This window comes from Phascolarctos cinereus, unplaced genomic scaffold, assembly GCF_003287225.1.
Source record: "Phascolarctos cinereus isolate Bilbo 61053 unplaced genomic scaffold, phaCin_HiC Scaffold_4;HRSCAF=312, whole genome shotgun sequence".
Taxonomy (NCBI): domain Eukaryota; kingdom Metazoa; phylum Chordata; class Mammalia; order Diprotodontia; family Phascolarctidae; genus Phascolarctos; species Phascolarctos cinereus.
In genome coordinates, this window is record NW_027555847.1 from 312,023,990 (window position 1) to 312,051,250 (window position 27,261).

The 27,261-nt window shown below is 35.7% G+C and overlaps 1 protein-coding gene across 3 annotated transcripts; it reads left to right on the top strand.

The window, feature by feature from the left end:
• The first annotated feature begins 498 nt into the window (after positions 1-498).
• GTF2H2 (general transcription factor IIH subunit 2) lies at positions 499-26,231 on the top strand. Of its 3 annotated transcripts, XM_020998368.2 has the most exons (16): positions 499-607; positions 5,713-5,808; positions 6,086-6,163; positions 7,613-7,649; positions 7,879-7,965; positions 10,381-10,431; positions 10,851-10,905; positions 12,793-12,898; positions 14,367-14,457; positions 14,603-14,690; positions 15,212-15,319; positions 18,842-18,905; positions 19,883-19,986; positions 20,809-20,911; positions 23,370-23,409; positions 25,909-26,231. In XM_020998368.2, the coding sequence occupies exons 2-16, from the start codon at positions 5,753-5,755 to the stop codon at positions 26,026-26,028; spliced, it is 1,188 nt and encodes a 395-aa protein (XP_020854027.1). In that variant the 5' UTR covers positions 499-607; positions 5,713-5,752; the 3' UTR covers positions 26,029-26,231. The 3 variants fall into 3 exon arrangements, with proteins under 3 accessions (XP_020854027.1, XP_020854028.1, XP_020854029.1); XM_020998369.2 differs by lacking the exon at positions 10,381-10,431; XM_020998370.2 differs by lacking the exons at positions 499-607; positions 5,713-5,808; positions 6,086-6,163; positions 7,613-7,649; positions 7,879-7,965 and adding an exon at positions 8,806-9,756.
• The last annotated feature ends 1,030 nt before the right edge of the window (positions 26,232-27,261 follow it).

Here is a 27,261-nt window from a genome sequence, read left to right on the forward strand (position 1 = left end):
ACCTGTTTCCTTACCAGTAAAGTGGAGATAGCAATGCAATATAGGCACTTTCTAGCTTTGTGACCCTGTGTAATCCTGTTTGCCTCAGTTTCCTCATCTGTAAAATGAAAGAGAAAGAAACAGCAAACTACTCCAGTACCTTTGCCAAGAAAACACAAAATGGGGTCACGAAGGGTTAGGACACGACTGAACAATAATGAACTATGACAGGATGAAACATGAAAGAGGAGCTGTAAAGCGCTTTGTAAACCTTAGCACGCTCTATAAATGCTGGCCATAGTTAACTGAATGGCATTCGCAAGCAAAGCCGGGGCAGCCCTTCGCTCTTTCTGCACTCGAGGTTCGCGCACCCTCTCCCAGCTGAGCCACCTCCACGCGCCCCGCCGTGCTCAGCATCCAGCGCCACCTGGCGGGGAGCAGACGCTTCGCGTTCCGGAATCTCTGCGCGCCGCCGGAACGTTTCTTCGCCGGAGCGGCGTGCCTGGCGTGGCGGGGAAGGTTTTGGGCGGAGCACCGTAGCCATGCGCACTCGGGGAATCCCGAGTTGTCCCGGGTGGTCGTATCACTCCGTGCTGTTCTGGGGCCCGCCGCCTTCCCCGGCGCCGCGGTGAGTATTCTGGCCGGGGTCTGGGGAGCTCGCCGAAGGAGGGGAGCAGGAGCACGAGGAAAAGGAGGAGGAGGAAAGCGGGCAGGGGTTCTGAGAGGAGGCCGCCCCGGGCGCCGGGAGAGGGGAGGGGCCTGACCCGAGGTGGGGGGCAGGGAGGACTGTTGGAACCTGGGGGAAGGAGGAGGGAGGGCGCGCCGCTACCGGAACCGGAAAGGATTTGTCTGTAGGATTTAGGGGAAGAGAGGAAGGAGGGTGGGTCATTTAAATCTGGGCGATGAGAGTGATTGGAGGTGGGAAGGGAAGCAACTTCCTGGAGAGAGGAGGAATGGTTTGGGGTAGAACCCACAAATAAGGGAGATGAGAAGCGCTGGAGTCTAGTGCTCAGCCCAGTGCCTGGCACTGAGGATGTTTTTTATTTTTTATTTATTTTTAGGCAGTTGGGGTTAAGTGACCCACCCAGGGTCACACAGCTAGTAAGGGTCAAGTGTTTGGTATGAGGCCGAATTTGAACTCAGGTCCTCCTGACTTTAGGGCCGGTGCTCTATCCACTGCGCCACCTAGCTGCCCCAACTGAGGCTCTTAATAGGTGTTTATTGTAGCATTGAATGAATGGACTTGGGAATCAGGACATCTCACCTCAGACATTTTACTAGCAGTGTGACCCTAAGCAAGTCACTTACCCCCTCATTCTCAATTTCCTCATTTGTAAACTGGTCACATACTCCTTCACAAGGTTTTTGTGAGGATCAAACGAGCTAGTATGTGTACAGCACTTTGCAGTGTTAAATCGTTATGTAAATGCGAATTAGTATTATTGTAAGCTGACCTAGAATTTCCTTTTCCACCTATCTATGTCAACCAGCTGTTGCCGAAAACTCTTTGGCAAGGGTGTTCCCCCTGGTGTTGGGACCCCAAGAAGGTGAACCTTTGATCATTTGATGGATAAGATTTTCCTGGTGTAGTGTATGGGAGAGACTTCGATATGAGAAGGTTTCGTCTCTAGACCCTGAAACTTGTGTGTTTAGGCAAGTCATTTAACCTCCCTGACCCTCAGCTTACTTATCTTGCAAAATGAGGGGGTTTGGAAGATGGTCCCCACCTTGAGGTAGTGAGTGCCGTGTTTGAGTTGGGAAGATTTTAGTTCAGATTGTGCCATTCACTATGTGATTGGTAGCAAGTCACTTAACTTTTCTTAGTCATAGTTTCCTAATCTGTCAACTAAGATCCCTTCCAGTTTTAAAACTGTGAGCCATGATCTTTTCTGGCCCTAAACCTTATGATTCTTGGAAAATCCCAAATAGTTGTTTGTTTGTTAAAGGAAAACTATCCTAGGCATTGATTTGATATTAGCAGCTTTCTGGAGAATTTTGAATTATGGATATTGCTAAAAATATCATATAAGGTGTTGTTTTCAGAAGAACTTCGTTTAGGAAAACTATTCTGTTGTTCAGTCATTTCTGACTCTTCACGACCCCATTGGCAAAGATACTGGAATGGTTTGCTATTTCCTTCTCCAGCTCACTTCACAGATGACAAAATTAAGGGCAGCAGGATGAAGTAACTTGTCTGGCGTCATGAAGCTAAAGTATCTGAGTGCAGATTTAAACTCAGGAAGATGAGTCTTTCTGACTCCAGGCCTTGGTACTCTATCCAATGTGCCACCTAGTTGCTTCCATTCTCATTATAAAACTTCTGTGGTATAAATCACAACCTGTCCATCCACATTTCTTCTCAGTATGTGTGATTATTTGTCTGTCCCTTCCCTTAAATCCTACATAGAGAATTGGCCTAATTCACTAGAGGCTGTTTTCTAAATAGGTTAGTGGTTCCCAAACTGTTGACCAGGAATACTCTGCCAGTCTCCCTTCCCTCTACCCATCCCCATGTGATAAGATAGTTGGTAGTGTTCCTCGGTTTTCTGATATTTAAAGCTTGTTTGAAGCAATGAAAATTTCAGCCTTGACTCTGGTCCCACATTCAGCTTGTTTCAGTATCTTTCATTTTGATTTTAGTACAGCAAATGTAGAAAACTAGCTTTCACCCATTATCTTCCCTGCACATATTATTGGAGCTAAATATAAATAAAATGTCAGTGTTTGGCATCTGTGTGGATTCAGGTGTCCTTTGCAAGTGACTTATGGGGAAGGGCTATCTGTGTAGTACCAGTGCACAATTTGCACTTCAGCACTTAATTCATAACTCAGATGATTATGTGGATTTATGGTTTTGTGATCTGGGTGTCTTTCCAGTGATATAGGTTGAATATTTGCTTGCCCATTCTGGGCATCTCTTATTCATGTCCTAACATAAATTCCACACTGAGGGTCCTACCCGGTGAGCTAGAAACGTTCATTTCTTCTGACGTTTCAAAGGTACCAGTAGAGTACTCCTGCTTCCACTTGTCATCCTTCATCCTCACCACAAGACCCCCCTGTCTTCTCTACCTATTAAAAATTTACTGATGATATCTATTAGTCCTGCTGTTTGAAGTGTCTTATTGATTCTATGTCCAACCTACTGGGACCCACCATTTTTCTTCCTATTGGTCTCTATATTATATTCATTTTGAAGTTTCATTTGAATTGGATTGATCCTGACTTTTAAGGTTAATTGGTTGCATAGGAGATAACTTATTAAAAGGAAAGCCTTTTAAATAAAGCTGCATTTTTTTCTCTAGTGACTATGTTGGTTTTTTTTTTAATAAAGTGAGAGTTCACATTCCGTATACTTTTCAGTCAGTTTCTGTAACAGTGGAGATGTAGAAAATCATTGCAAAGACCTGTCAGTTTTTTTCTCATGTTTTTGTTAAGTATACTCTCATGTTTATTTAGATGATTTTCCTAAAATCCTGTGAAGAAAGAGGCAATGATTAGTGATGTCCTCTTGATTATCTTTCTGTGGTGATATTGGCCTTTTTTAAAAGCTGTTCACATATCTTGATCCCTCAGTGCTTTTAAAATTGTATGACCTCCAGCATGGGTTTCCTTTATGACATAAATATATTGATTGATCCAGCTTTAATCTTAAGAGCTATTTGCACTTATTTTGTGATTTATTCCAAATATTATGGTTCTATCAGTAATGAAAATAATTTTATGCAAGAATGCTGGCAAGTGTGTTGCATAATTTTCGTCTGTTGTCCTTCCTGTTTGATCTGTAAACGCTTCTGAGATAACCGGACTTGTTTGGGTCTTGCACCAAGCTTTCCACAGATTTGTTTTCTCCTCCACTGCTCTTTGCTATCTTTTAAGGTTATGTTACTTATAACATTTTGCATCTTTTATAGTTGTATAATGAGGTTTATATTACAAACCAGTGCAGACCATGGTTGCTGTGTGGGAAGTCATTGAATGTTTTAGAGAATACCTGTACATTGGGAAGATTGCTCTGACAGTGATGTGTAGGATGTATTAGAAGAGGAGGAGATGTTAGTTAGAAGAGAATTTTAATTATCAGAGAGCAACTGAAGAGGCAAAATTAACAGGACTTTGGTAATTGATTCTGTATAGGGATGGTAGGAGAGAGAAGAGGCAAAGATCATGCTTAGATTTTGAGTCAGGCAAGTAGGAGAGGGGAAGTTTTTTTTTTTAACTTTTAAAAATTCTGAACTTAAAACAGCAGATAAAAATGAGCTCCATATATATCATAGAACAGAAGGAAAGGATTGAATATGAAACTTAGAGTCTCTGTTATGTAAAGTTTTCTTTCTTTTGTAAGTATATAATAAATTCAACACGTGATTTTAAAAACTGCCTTGCTTATGGTTCTTTCTGGCCTTCCTTCTCATCTGTGTCTCTGTCTCTCTGTCTTTCTCTCTTTCTTAGAGGGGCAGACATGGAACAAAGATTAAATTCTGTTTTGAACATACTGAGTTTTATAGTTGAACTGGTTGAGTTGAGGAAGATGTTTAATGGGCATTTGGAAATGCTGATCTAATATTGGGGTCTGAAGATAGAGATCTGGGAGTTGTCAACATAGGGGTGGTAATTGAAACCTGTGCAGTAGATTAGATCACTAAAAGAGAGAGGTTGTAGAGAGAGATCAAGGACGAAGCTTTAAAGCATGCCTGTGTTTTTCCAGGATAGGGAAAAGAACAATCAAAGATTTAAGAGGAAGAGATTGAGAAGTTGTTTATGGTCAACAGTATAAAATATACAGAGACATCAAGGAATAAGGCAGCCTGAAAAAAAGTAGTGGAAAGAAGACAGTTTTCCTAATGATAGAACAAAAGCCACTTGTCAAGTGAGTGAAAAATAATGAGCAAGCGAAAGCATTGTATATATATTCTATTTTATTAGCATCATTTAGAAAGCATTTGGCACTTGGAGTCAGAAGGCCTGTGTTCCAGTCATGGCTCTGTAACTTATAATTTGTGTAAACCTGGGCAAGTCTTTAAACTGTTAGGACCACATTTTTCTCGTCTGTGACATGAAATTGGCATAGATAAGGAATTTTATCCTTTTTTGTGCCATGGAGTCCTCAAATAATATTTCTAAATGCCTAAAAGAAAATCCATAGGATTACAGAGGAAACCATTTATATTGAAATAAAGATGTCATTTTTCCGCCATTCACATTATCCCTGAATCTGTCTCCTTGAAATCTAACCCCACATGGATTCCCAGCTTAAGAACCCTTCGTCTAGATGGCCTCTAGATCTATGATCTAGAAGTTTGGCTTGAAGGAGGAGAAGAAGAGGATGATAGCATGAGAAGGTAGAAGAGTTAAAGGCAGGTTTTTGTTGTTTCCAGCAGGATACCTAAGCAGGTTTGTAGCTAGAAGGAAAGAAGCCTAGAGAGAGAAAGAAATTTAATATGCTTGAGAGAAAGTTGATGATTGACATAGCATCTCATTGGAGGTGGGATCAAGTACACAAGAGAAGGGCCGCTATGGAAAGCAGACAGAAAGAGGAGGAAATGAAAATAGAAGAGCTTTTGAGTTGTAAAGGAAGAAAGGTGACCTTATGTCAAAAGGCATCAGTTTTCTTAGTTAAATATGACTTACTAGATTTTTCTCCTTGTTAATATCTTTTTTCCGTTTGGTTGGCAAATACTGTTCCAGACATAGAAAATCTACTAATAAAAATTGAATGTTTTTGTCTTACAGGGTATTTACTTTTTAATAATTGAAACTCACAAAAGGAAAAATGGATGAAGAACCTGAAAAAACGAAACGCTGGGAAGGGGGCTATGAAAGAACATGGTAAATATTACATCATCTAGTTTTGTTCTGCTTTTTTTGTATAAATAGTATTTTATTTTTTCCAATTACAACAATTTTCAACATTCATTTTTTATAAGATTTTGAGTTCCAAATTTTTTCTTTCTCCCTCCTTCCCTCCCATCCCCATTCCTGAAGACAGCAAGCAGTCTTGTTGTTTTTGGTTTTTTTTTTTTGTTAAAGAATCATTGTTCCTTTCAGCTTTTTTCTTTCTTTCTTCCTTCATTTCTTTTTTCTTCCAAATAATTATTGCTTTTAGGGAAATTCTTAAAGAAGATGAGTCTGGATCACTTAAAGCTACCATAGAAGACATTCTCTTCAAGGCCAAGAGAAAAAGGTAAGCCAAGGGTTTACTTAAAAAAGTTTTTTTTTGTTTGTTTGTTTTTTGTTTTGCTTTTTGATGAGACAGTCGGGGTTAAGTGACTTGCCCAGGGTCACACAGCTAATAAGTGTCCAGTGTCTAAGGCCAGACTCAGGTCCTCCTGATTTCAAGGCTGGAGCTCTATCCACTGTACCACCTAGCAGCCCCCACTTAAAAAGTTTTCAACTAGAATCTAGTTACTAGATCATCCTCTTATTGATAGATAAGAAAACAAGAGTCTTATTGTCCCTTACAACACTTTGCAGTCCGTATTTTCCCTTTAAAGTGACCTTGCATAAAGCAGAATTGCATGACATATCTGTAATGAAGTTTGCTACTTACTTAGATTTATTTTTTGACACAGAGGGTAAATTTTGAAGTCCCTTTCTATGAGGAGTTAAAGGGATATTCAGTACTACGGAAGGCTTTTTTCTGGGCTCTAAGATTTTCTTTATAAAACCGCTGTCCCATTTGTGCTTTTCCTTTTCCTCCAGAATTGTTTTTCGTTATTTTCAGCCTTTTGCTATAACTCCTAGAATCTAGAGAAACAGTCTCCAAAGAGCTCCCTGGATGAGCTAACTAAGGCTAGTTCATGTGTTTTATTGAAGGTGACCCATCAGCTGTTAAATATAGTACAATGCTGAAATAAATGTAAGGTTATGAAAAGGGTTATATTCCAAGTGGTAAATTTTTTCAGAGGATATTAAGAAATTGTTCTTAATGTTTTCTTTTTTATTCATTCTTTTAAAGCCATAACTGAACTATTCTGGTTTGTTAACTTAAAAATATAGGAATTAGACCATCTAGAGAATAAAATTCATTTAACTCAGATTTTCTTCCTCTTTATTCTTTTGAGTTCAAGGTAAGGTGCTAAAGTAAGTTCCTCTTCTTTCTGCTAACTTTTTTTTTTTAACCTCTGTTATGTTTCAAAGAAGCTACCCCAGGGCCTATTGAGTAGGAGGGAAGACCTTTGAGACTAGAATGGGGATGTGGTCCTAACATGACAAGGACATAATAGGAATGATAGTTCAAATTGAAATAGTGCTTTTTGATCATAAAATAACTTTATGTACATTATTTCTTTTGATTCTCCTAAGAACTTTAGGTAGTACAATAGTAGATGGATGGGTAGGTAGGTTGGTTGTACAATATTATCCGTATTTCACAGATAAGTGAACTGAAGCTCAAAGAGTCTGTGCCTTAGTTACTTGGCTAAGGTCATATAGGTTTTCTTCTGACATCAAATACAGTATTTCTTCCTATTATGATATTCTGTCTTCCTTTAGCGTGAGAGGTCATAAAAGTGTTAACTATACGTTATTTCATTTTTAAAATGTGGCATATTTCTTGTGGTTTCATAGTATTGTGGTATTAATATTATGGTAGTACATTGTATTCTACTGAAATACTTACCTATTTTGACAGAGTATTTGAGCACCATGGACAAGTTCGACTTGGAATGGTATGTTTTTATTTGTTTTGCCCACTATTATAGGTATTTTGCCTATGATATACAGATGGTTTTGAAGGGCCCTGTAGAATTAGCAACATGGCCACAAACTTTTTAGGTTATGTTTTTGTAAAAATACAGTTCTTATATTGTCTGTGAGTGGGTTAATGTGAGTTTCAAATGCCAACTTTTTTTGAAGCTAAGAATTTATTCTTAAAGTTTTCCCATTTTTATTTTGCAGATGAGACACCTTTATGTAGTTGTAGATGGATCAAGAACTATGGAAGACCAAGACTTAAAGCCTAATAGACTGACATGCACTTTAAAGGTAAAACATCTGTAATTTAAACTGATTAAAAGACAGAGTTTTAATTGCTCACTCTTTTTTGATAAATGTAATTTTGTTGATTTATGTGAATTTCATGAACTGAGTTTATGGTTAGCAGTGTTGTTAAGTAAAGGTCAACCTGATTCTTTTAATCAAAAGATAAATTTACTTTTAATTTAATTAGAAGATTCAGTATTAGTTTAGAAATGTGTAGTCTTAACCTGATTGAAAGTTTATTATCTTAAGGAAGCCAAGCATTTTCCTGGTGTTACACTTTAATTGTTTGGTTAGTAAATATTGTAATGTAATAGTTTGGTATCAAATAGTAATATTTGGTAAATGTAATATTTGGTAACAAATAGTACATATTTGGTAATCCAAAGGTAAAGTTAGGTAAGTCCCTTATGTAACTTTTCCAGAATTCCAAATTAGTAGAGCCTCAATTAATAAGACTTTATTCATCTAAGGAAATAACCTTTGAAGAAGTTTAAACGCTAGAGGGCTGTATTGTGTGCTGAGAAAGAAGTCAGAGGAAGTTTACCAACTTTTGAATTCACAGTTTTGATTTAAACTTACAGTTATAACTGAAGAAGAGTTGATGTTACTAGCTCCAAAGTGAAGAATTTTATTAAATGTCTTGGTGTGGTAGCCTGACAGTACAAAACATTAAAAACTCTTGAGTTGATTCACAGGTTCTAATAATGATAAAACACATGTAGAGCTTTATCGAGTTTACAAAATGCTTTCCTCAAAATAATTCAGGGAGTGAAATAGTGTAAGCATCATCACTACCATTTTACAGATGAGGAAACTGAGGCCTGAAAAGGTGAGGTGACTTTCGTATGGTCACATATGTAAGTATATCTAGTGTTCTTTTTATTACCATACCTCCTGTCAGCAAATATTATTATGTATCCTACTTTTTAAAACATTCATGAATAAAATATAATGCATTTCTACTTCAAATAATCAAACAGAAACATGTCTTGTGTCAAACTTTGCCATTAAATACATAATCTATGAAGCATACTATTTGCTCTCTTTTTGTTGTTGTTTTGTTTCTTCTTTCTCATGGTTCCTCCATTGGTCCTAATTCTTCTTTACAACATGACTAATGTGAAAATGTGTTTAATATAAATGTATATGTAGAGTCTATATCAAATTGCACACTTGTATTGGAAGAGGAAGGGGGAGAAAATTTAAAACTCAAAAGCTTATGGAGGGGGCAGCTGGGTGGGGCAGTGGATGGGGCACCAGCCCTTAAGTCAGGAGGACTTGAGTTCAAATCTGACCTCAGACCAAACATTTGACACTTACTAGCTGTGTGACCCTGGGCGAGTCACTTAATCCCAATTGCCTTAAAAAAAAAGCTTATGGAAGTGAATGTTGAAAACTAAGAAGAAATAAATAAATTTTAAAAATAAAAAAAATACATAATCTAGTTTTCTTTAAAAATGAGGATCCATGTAATTAATCTTTAGCAATTAATAGTAGACCACACAGAATCACAGAATGGTAGAGTCTTTCATTTTCGTGAGGAGAAATGATAAATTACTCTCTGAAAACAAAGACAAATGAGTCATATACTTCCAGTAATTAAGAAATGCTTAGCTATGTGTTTTGAGTAGTTGGGTTTTCTTCCTCCAATAAAATTAATTCTTATCTATACATCAGAAGATGAATTACTTTGATTAGATGCTGCTCTGAATTCATAACATTATGCAGAGTCCAGAAGTGGAGAACTCTGGATGTGGAGCATTACATTTGTTGTCAAGCTCAATTGATAGGCTGGTTAGTTTTCTTTTTTTCTTTCTCTTATTCTTTGTTTCAGAGGGCAGCTCTTTAAGGAGGGACATATTAATAAGGTTTTATTTATATATTTTGTTTATATATCACCAACATTTCCTAATGAATTGCTCCCCTCACCCCTATTAGAAAGCCGTCCTATGTAATAAAGAATTTTAAAAGAAGAAAGGGGGAAAAAGTTCTACAAAACTAACTGAATTAATCAAGCGTGTCTGACTTCAGTTTTCCATATCCTTGATCCCCAGCCACTGTAGAGAAACTGGGCCAGGCTTTATTATTATATTTTTTGCAACATTTAATTTTGGTTAAAAAAAATAATTAAGGGCCAACAATAGATTTTACAGTATAGCTAGTAGTTATGACTTTTTTTGCATTTAGTTCTGAATATTTCAGTATTTCAAACCAACTAGAAATCTTAGAAATTGTTAATGTGTGTGATTATATGGTAGGAAATGAAATAAAGAATTGAAAGAATCTGAAGAACCCTATAGTGGCGTGTAATTCAGAACACTAGTAGAGAACTTTATCAAGTTCTGTATAAGGTCTTTTGATGGGATATATTTGTATTGTTTAATATGTAAATTTTGTGGTTTTTTTTGATTTTTACAGTTATTAGAATACTTTGTAGAGGAATATTTTGATCAGAATCCTATTAGTCAGGTATGTACCTCTGTGATAGAAAGTAAAACTAGATTGCTATTAATATAACCAAATGTAATTGACAAATGAAATCAATTCCATATTTATCAGGTGTTTTTAGTGTCTTTTTTAAAGAATCTGATAGGGTTAAAAAAATCAGTTATGAATTAGGTCATATTTTCCTGGATTATTAAATGTCCCAAGTGTTTGCCTTGAGCTGAGCAATACAAGAAAAAAATGCATATCAGGAATTAAGCAGTAAATCGAGTGGAATCTCATAACTGAATTAATTTTGATAAACATTTTTTAAAGTGTTATAAGCAAATGCCCACTTTGAATCATAATCTCTTGGTAATTAATTGCTTGTTTTATTTGAGTTCTTATGACAATAACAAATTTTAATATGTAAGAATAATAGAAGGTTTTGATTTATTTTTGAGATTGGGATAATCGTAACTAAGAGTAAGAGAGCTGAAAAGCTGACAGAACTCTCAGGTATGTCCTGCTTGTTATACATTTGTATTGATCACTGCTGTTTAGATCAGGTTGTGGGCTTTGAAACATCAGGAACCATACGCATTAATCATCATTCCCTTGCAAGATACTGTAGAAAGACCATTGGTCTAAGAGGCAAGAGGTTGGGATTCAAATAATAACTCTGCTTTGTGCTGGTTGTATGACCTGAGACAACACCATTTGCCTCGGCTTTTCTGTACTCATCTGGAGAATGAGGAGATTAGACTATGGGACTTGTAGTATTCCTTCCAGCTTTGAAGTTCTTTGATTCTTTATTTACCTGATCTTGGATGTTGTCATTTGCTACGTTCGTGCCCTCGATGCACCCTCTGAAACTACTTTATAACAAAATACTTAAGTGAACCTTACTTAGACTAAGTTCTGCTCGTTGGTCACTGTGATAGTGTAGTGACTTTAAATGCATTTTTTCAAGTTCTCTAAAACCTTGCATATATTAAAGAACTTTTAAACTGCTACTATTAATGATGTTGACCAATCAGGGAAACTGCCTAACCTTGAAATTGATTAAATTTTTTTGTTTCTTTTTATAATTTTGCATCAGCATCTCGTTTTTATATTACCTAAATTTCCCCTTGTATACTTTCTCTCTTGTATAACAAAGAATTTTTTTTTTTGGCTAGGCAGTGGGGTTACATGAATATTTGTGCAGTACACAAGTTACATAAAACCAAGTTGCCTGCTGGGTACCTTGAATGTTTGAGTGGATGAAATTATGCATCATATGCAGACTCCTTTCATTGCAGTTACCAGCATTTATCAGTAGTGAGCTACTTTATTTGGATTAAATTCACTATTCCCTTAAATAGTAAATTTCTCTGACATAGCTGTTGTTTATTTCCTGACAAAACTTCTGTAGGACCAGTTTGGGATAGTAACTTTAGTGGCGTACACTGGTTTGTGATTGAGGAGACTTAAGTTCTAGAACTCATCTCTGGCCTCTTCACTTAACTCCTCCTGTCTTCATTTTTTAATCTATAAAACAGGTGCATAGGACTAGATACAAAGATCCTCAATCTGGCATCCATTAATTTAAAAAAAACTATTTTGGTAACTGTGTTTCAATATAATTGATTTCATTTGTAATTTTATATATTTTGTTTTATGCGTTTAAAAACATTGTTCTGAGAAAATGTCCACAGGCTGCACCAGACTGCCAGAAAGGCCCATGACACAAAAAAGGTTAAGAATTCCTGGTCTAGATGATTTCTAAATTTTCTTCTAGTGTGATTCTAAGAACTCTGTTATGTTAACACCTTTCATTTACATTTTTCTGAGGGATGAAGTATTGCAAAAACTAGAAATGATAAAGTGACAGAATTTAATTGTTACAATAATATTTATTGGATGACTTTAATACAAAGCACTATTGTAGGTACTGTGGGAGATAGAAAGGCAAATCATTAATTAATGTTAGCTAGGTTGTTTTTTGTAATACTTGATTACCAAGGAGCCATACTACACACTGAATTAACCTGGCCAAATGAGGCTTCCTTCATCCTGAGCATCCTTAGTACCTTTATTACACCTCCTTAGCATCATTTTAGGCGTCAGCTAAACAGCATCAAAGTGTTAAGTATTTGTTAACACCTTGCATAGATAAGCAGAGAATCAGCTGTTCAAATAGAGAATCTCTGTCCTGAACTAGTTTCAGAGTAAAAGAAAAATTTCTGCTTTCTGAGAGAGGTGTTACTTGCAAGACTTTACTATGTTAGCAACATATGTACCAACATGGATATTTAGGGGGAAATCTTAATAGGATTTCATTGTATAACTAATGCACATGGATGTGTGGATATGTATGTATGTATGTGTATATATGTATATATAATTTCATTTACATTTTAGGAAATCCAAGGAAGCATATAGCCTCTCTCAAGAAAGCGGTAGATATGACCTGCCATGGAGAGCCATCTCTCTACAATTCCTTAAACTTGGCCATGCAGACACTAAAGTCAGTGTTTTTACATGTTCTATTATTTAATTTAAATTGTTAGGCAGGTTATTAAAGGATTTAAAGTGCTAGACTGGGTCTGTAAAATTATAGTTGTAACAATATTGTTAATTGCTAGGGGAACTATAAGTGTATTTATGTTATGTAGTACTATTTGGAGGTGATATTAGAAAATTTTTTTATTTCCCTCACTTTAGGTTTCAGGATTCAAGTACCTTGTTCACTACAAATTTTAGAGATGTTTGGATAATTATTAGCTATTTTAACTGTATTTCAAAATAAATGTGTTTACTCTAATGAATATTTAAAAACAATTGGTGTAAGAAATTCAGTGTAAGAATTGGTGATTTGATTTCACTTTCATTGAATATAGGACAGGACTTTTCCCCTAGTGTCCTTGCCTAGAACTCATATATACCTGGCTTATCTGGCAACCTCACCTGTCCATAATAGTCCAATCTTCCATTTATCAGGAAATAAGAAATATCCCTCAATGGCCAAAATAGGCTTCACAAAACCCATCTCCTAAAGCTAAGTCCTGTATCCAGGGCATTGTGCTCTGCAGACAGCAGGCAAGTGAGAAGGGTTTATTAAGGCTTTGATGATGGGGGAAAGAACAGAACCTGGATTCAGGATCAGGCTGTCACCACCAGCTATGTGACCGTTGTTAGTTCACTTAAGTTCTTTGGGCCTGAGTTTTCTCATTCATCAGTTGGGGATGGCAGTACCTAAAAACATACTATGCCAGGTTGTTGTAACTATCAAATAATTTCTGCAAATTGCTTTCTAAATATTAACATGCTCTAGAAATATCAGTTATTATCATTGTTACTCTCGAATTGGAGTTACTAATGTATATCATCTGGCTTTACTACAGAGGCATCACAGTATAGCCTATAGAGTACTGGATTGAGTTAGAAAGACCTGGATTTAATCTTGCTTCTAGCACTTAATTTACTAGCTATGTGACCACTCAGAGCTTCCTTTTTCTCATTTGTAAAATGAGAATAATAACACCTTAGTACCTCAGTGGGTTGTTGTGAGGAAATTGCTTTGTAAGCAAAATTCTGTATGAATGTTATTACATATTGTTTGGAACATTCTTCTCATTTTACAAACATTTCTCACAAGTGTGGTTATTTAATTTCTCAGTGTACAGCAAATTAGAAATGGCCTAGTCGAATCATCTAATAGATATATGTAGGCCCATTGATCACAAAAATGACAGCTGAATTCAAAGTATTAGAAAGAAAACCTGTAAGAAACAGACATTAATTTGGAACCATTTGGTGCTGGGGTAAAACAGCTGAAATCACCTCAGTGTCTCCCTAAGATATCACCATATAATGAATGCCTCATTCCTTAATGTTCCTGTAATTTTAAACTGTCTGTACTCTTTTAGCTGGGTATAGATTATGTAAATATAATTTCCTATTCCCAATCATGGTGTATTTTCTCTTATCTTTAGACATATGCCAGGGCACACAAGTAGAGAAGTCCTGATCATCTTTAGCAGTCTTACCACCTGTGATCCATCTAACATCTATGATCTAATCAAGGTGATGCTCATTTGCTTTCAAAGTAGAACAAAATCACAACTTGGAAGATAAACTTAGTGTCTTTATGTATTTTGTATATTTAACATACCTGTTAAGTGATCATCGAAATAACTGTACCACTCCCTCTTTCTTGTTTCTTATGAAGAGTTTAAAGGCAGCTAAAATTAGAGTGTCTGTTATCGGCTTGTCTGCAGAAGTTCGAGTTTGCACTGTACTTGCTCGTGAAACTGGTGGTAAGTATGTAGAATACTCACCACCTCCTCCTATTTAAGAAGTATAACTTCTTGAATTGTGTTATTTAAGTCATTGAATACTTTATGGCTTTTCAACTTAAGATAGCACTGTATATCTTATAGCCAAAAATACTGACAGCCAGCTTATTTTTATCATTGTTTATATAAGGGGTTATCATCCGTTTGCAAAACCAAGGAACTTTTATGATAAATTGCGTTTTTCAGAGAGACTGAAATAAAAAGGAGAAAGGAAAAATTTCCATGTTAAGTTCTTGAAAAAGATTCTTTATAACTTTGATCTTTCTAAATTATAATTATAGCTATATTATAGCTAGCTGATATCAATATGGGAAAGTTATCTAAATAAAGTCTTTTTAATAATAATTTACCCTAAAGTTTTTTTATTTCAAATTTTGTATTTTATGTTTTTATGGCTAAAATGACTAATGAAATTTTATAGGAACAATGTTTTGATTGTATGGTTAAACCTTAAATTTTTTGTATTTCCTCCCAATTTTTAGGAACATACCATGTTATTTTAGATGAAAGTCATTATAAAGAACTCCTAACACATCATGTTAGTCCTCCACCTGCCAGTTCAAGTTCTGAATGCTCTCTTATTCGTATGGGTAAGTTTTATTCTCAACTTATTTTTATTTTTAAAAATAAATTTTTATCTTTTGTTTTTATATTGCCCAAATTTCTCAGTATCCCTACTCTTTCTCACAGAGCCATCCCATATAATAAATATTATTTTTTAAAGAAAAAAAGGAAGAAGAGGGAAAAAAATCAAAGCCAATAAATACATGAGAAAATTCTGAAAATATATTCAGTTTCCAAACCAGTAGACCTCCCACTTCTGTAAAGGATTTCAGTAGCGATGTCTCTTTGTAATTTTGCAGCATTCATTTTAGATTATTTTATTGTGGTTACTCTTTTAATTTACATTGTTGTAATTATTGTGCATTGTTTTCTTGACTGCTTATTTCTCTCTCTTTTAGTTCATGTAAGTTTCTCCATGCTTCTCTGTGTTCATTATATTTATCGTCTTTTATAGTACAGTAAAAATTCCATCATATTAATTTACCACAATTTGTTTATCTATTCCCAAGTCAGTGGATGTCTACTTTGTTTCCAGTTCTTTGCTACTGCAAAAATGTTGCTATAAATATTTTGATGCATATGAGGGTTTTATACTTCCTTGAGATATGTTCCTAATTAGTGGAATTTCTAGATCAAATCCTTACAGCAGAATCTCTGGATCAAAGAGTGTAGCTGTTTTATTCACTTTATTGTGTAATTCCAAATTGCTTTACAAAGTGGTAAATTCCAAAGTGGTGGATTCCTAGCTCCACCAACAATGCATTAGTGTGCCTACTTTCCCACAATCCCTCTAATACTGACTCTTCAAAATGAGTAATTTTTAAAATATCAGGTTTTTTTTTGTTTTAACAAAAGGAATTAGTTTTAACTCAAAAAAAATTCTTCCTTTTGATTTATTTTATTTTTATATCACCTTCATTTCCAGATTTGTTCCTCTGTCCTCTCTTACCAGCAAGCCATCCCTGTAACAGATTAAAAAAGAATTATAAAAAAATAGTTCAGCAAAGCTAAGGAAAATATCAGCTAAGTCTGACAGTACTTGCAGTGTACGCCACTCATAGTTTCAACGAAGAAGCAAGTTCTGCTCTCAACTCTTCCAGGGCCAAGTTTGGTCATTATAAATACAATGTTCAGTTTTGTGTATTTGTTCTTTCCATTTACATTGTTGTAGTTGTGTATATTTTCCTGATTTTGATCACTTCACTCTGTATGAGTTATTATAAGTTTTCTTATTTTTCTGTATTCTTCATATTTATTATTTCTGACAGCACAGTAATATAGCATTACATTGATGAAATAGATTTATAATGTAAAGGGAACACATTAATAGAATATTCAGTTGTGACATGCCTTTCCCAATGTATTCCTGGCCAAATTAGCCATTTAGTTCTTCACTTGCACAAAGTGATATTATATTATATCTGTCAAGTAATTAATTCTTAAAATTTAAATTTCCTGATTGTTAGTCTTATTTGCTAAAATATTTCATTAAGAGCTTTAGTATTTTCAGTTTCCTTTATTTAAAAAATGTTAAGCATGAAAGTAGCATATTGATTTTTAAGTACAAATTACAACTAAAATCTTAATTTGTTGTACTATACATGAGGTTTAAAGTTTACTTTATAGAAGTACGCCTTCAAATGAAGACAGTGAAATATAATGAGGGAATTTTGACAGAATTTTCTAATTTCTGAGAAAATAACTTAAGTAATAATCATTTTTGATTCATCACCATTTACATTCACTCAGCTCAAGTGAAGTGAACTTGTACATTTATTCTGTGAATTCCTGATTGTCTTATTAGTCAAATCAGATGATTCTTTTTTTTTTTTGTATTAACATTTTAATTTGAAGTTCTGAATTCCAAATTCTGTCCCCTCTCCCTCTCCTCCCCCTTCCCTGAAATGGTAAGCAATCAGATATAGGTTATACATGTGCAATTATGTAAAACATTTCCATAGTAGTCATTTTGTAGAAGAAGACTCAAGTAAAAGATAAAATGAAAGAAAAAGTGAAAAATGGCATGCTTCAATCCGTATTCAAACAATATCATTTCTTTTTCTGGAGGTGGATAGTGGACTTCATCATCATTCCTTTGGGATTGTCTTAGATCATTGTATTGCTGAGAATAGCTAAGTCATTAATAGTTACTTGTTCATCTTTTTTTTTTTTTTGATGAGGCAGTTGGGGTTAAGTGACTTGCCCAGCGTCACACAGCTAGTAAATGTTAAGTGTCTGAGGTCGGTACAGTTGTTCATCTTACAGTATTGCTGTTACTGTATACCACATTCTCTTGGTTCTATTCACTTCACCTATGTATCAGTTAATGTAAGTCCAGGTTTTTCTGAAATTATCTTGCTTTTCATTTCTTATTGCACAGTAATCATCTTCTTTTACAATCATATACCACAACTTGTTTAGCCATTCCCCAATTGAAAGGCATCCCTTTGATTTCTAATTCTTAGCCACCACAAAAAGACCTACTATAAATATTTTTGTAGAAATAGGTCCTTTTCCCTTTTTTTGGATGTCTTTGGGATACAGACCTTGCAGTGGTATTGTTGGATCTAAGGGTATACACAGTTTTATAGTTCTTTGGGCATAGTTCCAAATTGCTCTCCAGAATGGTTGGATCATTTTACAGCTCCATCAATGGTGCATTAGTGTCCCACAAACTAAATAATTCAAAGAAAGGCAAACAGTTTTTTGCTTGAATTACTTGTTATCAGTAAAGTCATGTAATGATTGTACGGGTCACTGATTGTCTTTGGACATGTGGAATAAATCCCTTATATCCTTAGAGAATACATGTCACAGAATTCACATTCCAGTTCCTACTAAGCAGTAGTTGTCTTCTCCTGGCTGGGTGCTTGTAGGCACACACCATCCATTTCCATCTCCATATCTTCCAGAGCTATCCCAGAGCCCATCTCCATTTTGACCCTTGGACCCACTGTCTTCTTGGTCTGGGGATCATCTGCTGGGCCATTGCTTCTTAAAATACTTGCAGCCTTTCCATTTTTCTTGCTCCTTAGGTCAGAACCTAAGTACCCCTTGGCTTTTTTGTCTGCCTGAAATGAGCCCTCTTTTATGTGTTGTCTCCCTCATTTAGAGTCATTTTGTCTGACTCTGTTTCTATTCTCAGAACTTAGCTTAGTGCTTGACACATAGTAAGTGCTTAATAAATACCTCTCCATTCCATTCTTTTTCATCATTGGACAACTATTTTGCCCAATTCCTTTGTTCCCACCACCCCATGGAATCCTGGGAGCTAGAGTTCCCCTCTTTGTGTGCAGAATTACACCTATCACCCTACTTATTTTATTTTGCCTTAAATTTTTATTTGCAACTTTGTTAGAAATTGGAAATGTAGACCCTTTTCTCATGTTTAGTTACCTAGGAGATGATCTCTAGGAGGCGTCTAGGAGGCAGAGAAATGAAGTTTGCTAAAATTGTCTTTGTACGGCTGTATGAAAAAATTCAGGAGCTAAATCATAGAATTGTTGCTTGATTCAGTGAAAGAAATTAAAACATTTTCTTTTTTGAAGGTTTTCCCCAGCACACCATTGCCTCTTTGTCTGATCAGGATGCTAAACCTTCTTTCAGCATGGCGTAAGTAAAGATTTAAAATGTTTGTCATTGACAGAAATGCACATTATTTAATCCTTTATAATGTACTACAAGCAAAAGACAGTGAAATTTAATGAAAAGATTAATTTAAAAGTTTCTTGGCCAAATTGTTGATTTTGCTACTAAATACTTGGCTGTTATTGATGATGTGAATAAATTCCAGAATAGTTGAACGTTAAGGAAGTCAACATTTTAAAATTCCTCATCATATCAAAATAAACAGCATCATCAATTGGTCAGTGGCCAAACAAATTATAATACATCAACATAATGGGATATTATAGGGCTCTAAAACGTGATGATTACAGAGGAGCATGGGAAGACATATGAATTGATACAGATGAAGTAAGCAGAGCCAGGAAAGAAAAATATACCATGACTAAAACAACATGAATGGAAAAAACAATAATAATAAGAAACAATCAAAACTGAATTCAGTGAAATGTGGTAGCCAAGTTTGAACCGCAAGAACAATCATTTACTCCCACTTTGTTGCAGAAGTGGGGGACTGTGGGCATGGAATGCTATGTATAATGTCAGAGTTTTTTGATATGTTGATTAGTTTGGCTGAACTTTTTTCCACCTCTTTTTTATTCTTTATTATTCAGGATAGTCCTCTGGGAGAGGTGAGGGGAAAGATGCATTGGGAAATATAGGTGATATAAAAACAAGCTATCAATAAAATTTTATTTAAAAAAACAGTATATCATTGAGACACACATTCACATTCATTAATTTAATAATTATTGGGGCAGCTAGGTGGCACAGTGGATAGAGCACTGGCCCTGAAGTCAGGAGGACCAGAGTTCAAATCCTGCTTCAGACACATAACTCTTCTAGTTGTGTGACTCTGGGCAAGTCACTTAACCCCAATTGCCTCACCAAAGAAAAAAAATTGTTATTATTCAAAAATTTCTTTGTTACTCAAAAAAGTGATCATTTCAACTTTTTCCCTCAAGGCATTTGGATAGCAGTACTGAGCCGGGCCTTACTTTAGGAGGGTACTTCTGTCCGCAGTGCCGGGCAAAGTACTCTGAACTTCCAGTTGAATGCAAAATCTGTGGTAAGTCATCATTACTCATAATTTCACTTTATTTACTTTGATGATCTGAGTGATCGCCTTCAGTCATAGGTCTGCTCTTTACTACTTGCATGACCTTGGATGAGCAAAGTAAGCTTTGCGGGCCTTGGTTCTCTTATATTTTAAATGAAGAAACTGAACTAAGGCCGCCATGTGATTTTGGTGTAAGTAAATCTAAAAGTTCAATCTTTCCTGTATCTCTTGAGTTTTCTCTTACACAGTAGAAAGGATTCCTCTCTACCCTACTTATATAATACTCACTTGGCTCCTGACATCTGCTTTTATATGTGAAGTCAAGCATTTTCCAGAAGATTAGCTCAGGGAAGAACCACTGTTGCCTAAAGATTTGCTTCAGTAATTCTTTTGTGCGTTGATTAGGAAGTTATGGGAAAATATGCAAAGTAAATATACCAGATGTGAGAGGTAACTCTCCTGGAGCTCAAGTGTAATTTAGGTTTTGAAATGAGAGTTCCTTTCTTCTGTACCTAAGGAACTGATAGCCCTGAAAGATGGTCAAATAGAGTCCTTAATTTAAAAAAAAATCTTCAGTTTTTTCATTCAAAAAGGAACGTTATTATAAAGAATAGTGAGTGTTTGGCTATTGCAGATTTATTTATTATGCACAGTTGAATGATTTTGTTTAAGCCATTATTATATGTGCCCATCAGTTTAAACAATGATGTATGAAATTGATGTTCCCAGGAACTGATAGGGAGGATCTTAGTGGAGGTTTGCCAGTTTGGTTTTTGGTCATTGTTCTTCATTTTCAGCAATTTAACTGGTTGTTTGTATTTTAAATGTTAGGTTTAACATTGGTATCTGCTCCCCATCTGGCACGGTCTTATCATCATCTGTTTCCTTTGGAGGCTTTTCAAGAAGTTTCCTTGGAAGAATATAATGGAGAGGGGTAAAATAGATTTATAGCTATAACATTTTGCACATTATAATAATTTAGAAACATTTGGATAGATTGTTTTTTCCTAAATTTAACAACACAGCGAGGGTAGCCTTGGCAGGATCCCTTGTTTTGGCCTCCTGGAGGTGAATGTTGTCTGAATGTTCATGAAAGGAAAATAAGATGCTGCGGGAACAGGATGTAGTCCAGTGGAAAGAATGCTGGATTTGATCAGAAGGATAGGAATTCAAGTCCTGGTTGACCTTGGGCATATTATTTAACCTCTTTGGGTTTCATTTTCCTCATCTGTACAAAGAGAGAATTGGACCAGATGTTCTCAGGAGCCTTTCTGTGTCCCAGTTCTGATGTGATGACCAAGTAGTGTGGTGAAATGAAGACTTGTCTTTTAGTGAGGAAACCTTTGAGCTGTTACACGTGTGTGTGTGTGTGTGTGTGTGTGTGTGTGTGTGTGAGAGAGAGAGAGAGAGAGAGAGACAGAGACACAGACAGAGACAGAGACACTGTGACTCTGGGCAAGTCACCTTCTTTCTCCAAGCTTCTACTTTTACTAAATAAAGATAACAGTTGCACTAATTATCTAACCAGGTTGCATGGGGCAGGGCTTTGTGTACCATAAAATTCTGAATAAATGTATACTATCCCTTTTGGAATACTGCTGTAATACGAGTCTTGTAGAATTCGAATATAGCAATTGCCAAGTCTGGTCTTCCAGGATATATCAAAGTCATGACAATGTCGCTGTTGTGTCTTTCCATACTACATTTTATGACTTTGTGGTTAAAAACCCAATATTTTGACTAACTATGTGGAATGTCAGTCTGAACTTGAGAGTTGTTTTTTTTTTTAGCTAGGCAGTGGGGTTAAGTGACTTGCCCAGGGTCACACAGCTAGTGTCAGATGTCTGAGGCTGGATTTGAAGTCAGGTCTTCCTGACTCTAGGGCCAGTATTCTATCTACTGCGCCACCTCACTGCCCCAATTTGAGAGTATCTTAAAAGAAACTTAGCTTTATTATTTTCAGAAATGTCTATAGAATGAACTAAAAGAATTCAAGTGCTGGTTAGTAGAGGTTCTGCTTTAAAGAATAGGTAAGATTTCAGTTAAACAATTAAATATTTGTTAAGCACCTGCTGTGTACAGGATACTATGCAATGTTCTGGGAAAGTACAAAGTTTAGATAAGAACCATTTGTAGCTAGTACAGGAAATTCTTAGCCTAGTAAGAGTCAAGTTGTTCTAATCCTTCCAAATCCAGGCCCAGACATGGTGGCTCTCTCTACTTTCTATGTACTGCCCATAGGGCATGTTAGTGGAAAAAGAACTGGTGCCTTTCTTAGGCTGATTTTCAGCATCGCCTGCCTTTCTTCCTTTCCCTACACTGTTACTGCTGTACTTCTTTTCTTGTGGTAACACTGGTACTCCTGGAGACTTTTTTGATTGAATGAGTGAATCAAAGAATTTCAGTCACACCCTCTTACCTCTAGAATCAAATATAAGTTCCTGCTGCTTGGCATGTAAGACTTTCCTTTACAACTCAGCCCTAGCATAACTTTGTAGCCTTGATTACATGTGAAATGCACTCTACAGCCTAGTCAGATTGGCCTTTTTTCTGTGCCTCACCACTACTGCACCGTCTCTCTTTTCTGTGTCTTTGTACTGACTGTCACCTGTGCCTGGAACACACTCCTTCCTCCCTCCATCTCTTAGAATTCCTGGCCTCCCCTCAAGGCCCAGCTCGGACTCCAGCTCCTTTATGTGTGCATGCCCTCCCTCTGTTTACTATTTCTTTTCACTAGACACCTTGCTTCTTCTCTTTTGTTTGTCTTTTGTATATATATTCTTGATTCCTGTGTCAGAATGTGAGCTTCTTAAGGGCAGAAGCTATTTTTCTTTTGTCTTTGTACTCCTAGGTCCTTGCATAGTACCTGGCATACAGTGCATACTAAATAATTCTTATGGCTTGATTGACTGGGTGAATTGATTATAGAGACCATTAGGGGGTTTACTAGATAGCATTGGACCTGGAGTCAAAGACTGGAGTTCAAATCTCACCACAAACATTTAATAGCTGGGTGACCCTGGGCAAATCACTTATCTTGTCTCGGTTTTCTCATTCGGAAAATGGGGATAATAATAGCATTCAACTGTTGTTGCAAGAATAAAATGATATATTTATGAAGCATTTTGCAAACCTTAAAGAACAATATAAATGCCTTTGTTTTCCTTTGTTGACTGACCCTAATGTGTGAGTTATGTCTTTATTCTAAAAGTGAAGTGCAACAAAATCTGGTTAATTGAGGATCTCAGTTTATTATAATTTATTGTATTTTTCTGGCACTATTTTCAGTGTTTAGAATTTTTCTTTAATGGAACTTAGTAGAAAATGTCTTTTTAGAGGTAATTCTATTTTTAAAAAGTAGTTAAGAATATTTCTTTTTTTTTCTCCCCCAGATTTTGTCAGGGATGCCTAGGGGAATTAAAAGACCAACATGTAAGTTTACTTGGTTTGTAATTACCAAGAAATCTTTAATGCTTCTTTTAGGAAGAGTACTAGGAAAACTTTCAAAGGATAAAGAAGTGCTTAAGGGCCAGACTGCAATCCAGCTAGCTCCCATAGCTAATCATTCATTCCTCAGCATATGTCAGGTCATAATTAGGAGACAGAGAGTTCAGAGGTTAAACTCTCACTGAAGGCTCTCTAGCTATTTCTCCACATTTCTCCTGAAGTAATGCCTGATCATTTTTATAAGAGTAGACTCATATCTGGGCTTTCTATTTATTATGTCAGTTCAGAGTGGCACCAGGAAGAAGATGAAGAAAGTAAAAAGTTTATTACTTTTGAAAGTTCAGTGAGCTTTCCTTGCATGACATTTGGCTACTTAGTGTGGTAGAATTCTTTAGTTACTTTTTAACGATGACACTAAAATTTCATAAGTTGTCTCATAAATGTTTAATTGTCTTGAATTTACACTGCCAGTATTTTCTAATTATGCTATTAAGTAATTTGTATAATAAGTTTCCTTTGTATTTAATTTGTAAGATTTAAGTCTCTACTCTATATTACGTATTAGGACTCTATTATAAAATTATTTAAAGTTATAAATAGAGGAGTTTAATTAATAGTATTCCCCAGTGCTATTCAGACTATGTGCTTTAAAATTCTGAGGTTCTGTGAAGTAATCTAAGGGCCCCCAGAGAAAAATATACTAGTAGCAGATAAGAATGTCTAACCTAACCGTCCTTTTTGCTCTGTGTCAGCCAAGTACAGTGGATGAGGTTATCTGATATGGGCTGCCATCAGAGATTGGTAAAAATCAATCACATGACTGCAGAGTTGGTTTTCTTAGTGATATAGATTCATTCATTGAATGAATATACCTATTATTGTAGAAAGCATTATAGTTTGTCAGTCTGTCTTGGCAAAGTCCTTATGAAATAATAAGTGTATTTGTAGTCTTAGATTTTTTTTTGGCTATAACATTTTTTGTACTAATTTTCATTTTGGATAATTGGACAAAATTGGAGAGGGATATATATACACACGCACACACACACACATTATATAGTTAGCTTGAGGGGAACAGAAAAATGTTTTCACAATAAAAACTTTGGTGTTTAAACAAACATGTATGAATCTAATTATTTAAGAAACAAATATGACAGCAGTGATCACTAATTTAGGTTCACATGAGTGGTCTTGATTTTTAGTTTATACTGTTATCAAATCTGGAAAAATGGTTTCATGGTTTGGACAAAATTTCAAAGCCAATTTACTAAATAAACATAACTGCAGAAAACACACACTGAATTTATGTTTGTAAGCTTTATTATTTGTTATTCTTATTTGTACCTCACTCATTCTTATCCTTTCCCTTGTAACAGAAAAATATTTAAGCAAAAATAGTCAATACAGTAATTCAGTCTGACATTGTATGTAATGTTCTGCCCCTGTGGTCCCCTGCCTCTCTGCCAAAAAAGGGGTAAATATAATAAACACTGAATTTAGAAACAAGACACTCATTTTTTTAAAAATAATTTTTATTGATCTTTTTTTATATCTAAATTCCCACTGTATCCCCCTCCTAGAGAGCCATCCCTTATAATAAAGAATAAAAAAGAGATGAAGAAAGTTTAGCAAAATCAACATATAATGAAAATGCTAACATTCTATTCAGTGTTCCACATCCACATTAACCTACCTCTGCACAGAAGCAGGGGGAGAGAGAGAGAGAGAGAGAGAGAGACAAAATACTCATTTTTTTTTAATTTGGTGAGGCAATCAGAGTTAAGTAACTTGCCCAGGTCACACAGCTAGTAAGGTCACATTTGAACTCAGGTCCTTTTGACTCCAAGGCTGGAGCTTTATCCACTGTGCCACCTCGCTGCCCCAAGATACTCATTTTTAAAGTGAAAATGTGATTAGCTGAAACGGTCCTTTTCTGAACTCAAAACTAGCATCTAATTGCAAAATACTGGCTTGTAAGTAAAAGAGGAAATGAAAATTATTGTATAGTGCTTTCTGGATGAGTTATTGCAGTCAGTATTGCTCCCGATTATAAAACACTTATTGACAACAAACAATTCCCATCACTGAGTACATTTTGGTAATAGTTTTGGGATAAAATTGATTTGAAAGCATAAGGTTTATTTAAATTTTTTAAAAAATCAGCCTTATTTTATTTGTTACCATTTTAATAGGAAACATTTTTTAAAAATCGTTGTAAAATATTTTACGGCAAGAATTCTGAAAGTTTTGTTTCATCATTGCAAAACATGCAACTATCACTGTTATAAAATGAATGAGTTAAATAGGGGGAGGATTAATAAATAAAAAGAGTGAAATAACTAATGCCCTAAAGTCACTTCTAAAAGTGCCTCTTACTGATACCTGCATAATGTATCTCTTAAAATCTTGTGTTAAGACTTAACATTTGAAAATTAGTTTTAACTATTTTTCTCTCTCTGCCCCTCCTTCCACTCCCTATCACAGGTTTATATTTGCACTGTGTGCCAAAATGTATTCTGTGTGGACTGTGACTTGTTCATTCACGATTCTCTGCATTGCTGTCCTGGTTGTATTCATAAGAATCCAGCTCCTTCTGGTGTGTGACATCATCCTTTCCTACCTACATATTCTATTTCTGCATAAAAAGAAAACTACAACCTATTATAGGGTGACTTGAGAAGTAGCTCTGAGGTGGATTGTAGTAAAATGTGAAGAACAATTTGAAAATAAACGTAATAGTTTTTTTAATAAAATGTTTTGTGTTCAGAAATTTTGATATTTTTAATAAATTTTTACTTGTTATATAATTTCTGCATCTCAGTTTTGCTCTATTTAAATTAATTTCATTTGCTTTTGAGTCACAGAGAAGACCTTGATGTAAGTGGAGGAAACATTAGATTTTCCATCAAAGGAGCTGTGTTAAATGCTAGCTGTATGTTATGTATGTATACAGGCTAGTTAACTAGCCTATATGATGTTGATGCTCCATTAACCTTAGTCTAAGGGAAGAAGTTTTGAGGTGGCAAAGTTTAGGCTTTGATACAAGGAAAAGATTGCTAAAAGCAGCTGCCTCTAAGTAGAATGCATTGCCTTGGGCCTAAATTAGTATCCCTGTTACTGAGGAACCTGCAGCAAAGTCTGGATACGCACTTGTCAGGGAAGTTGTCCTAGGCATTCTTTCATGGATATGGGAAATTGTGCATATCCTTTGACCCAGCAATAGCACTCCTAGGGAAAAAAAATAAAAAGTAAAAAAATAGCACTCCTAGGGCTGTATCCCAGAGATCATAAAAGTAGGAAAGGGACCCACATGTACAAAAATATTTATAGCAGCTCTTTTTGTGGCAGCAAATTCTCCCAGTATTGAGATACATTTCAGTCATCTCACTGACAGATTATCTGGGGAGACAAAAGTCTAAAAAAGCCATTAAAGGTGGGCTATTTCTACAAATGGCTAATGGTGTCATTTAATGCCATTTTCTATTGGCTTCCATTCCTAACCTTGCCACCATTCATGCCATGACCACAAGCACAACTGAGTCTGTCTCACAGCATTCTCATACTTCCAAGTCCAGAGTATTTTGAGTGGATGGGGTGGGGAAGGGAGGCACTATTATCTGGGCAGAGGAGGGCAGAAGAAATAGAAAGCACACTAAGAGCAATATTACTTTTTTCCTTTTATAGCACAAACTTTAGTTTTTTAAAACAATCTAGAGGAACTCATCCTACCTTATAGGGAGGGAGTACACAATGAAGCAAAACGGATTGCTTAGCAGTCCTTGAAGCTTCCTCATTCCCGAGTCCTTCTTTTATGAAATCTGAATGATGATGGACTGA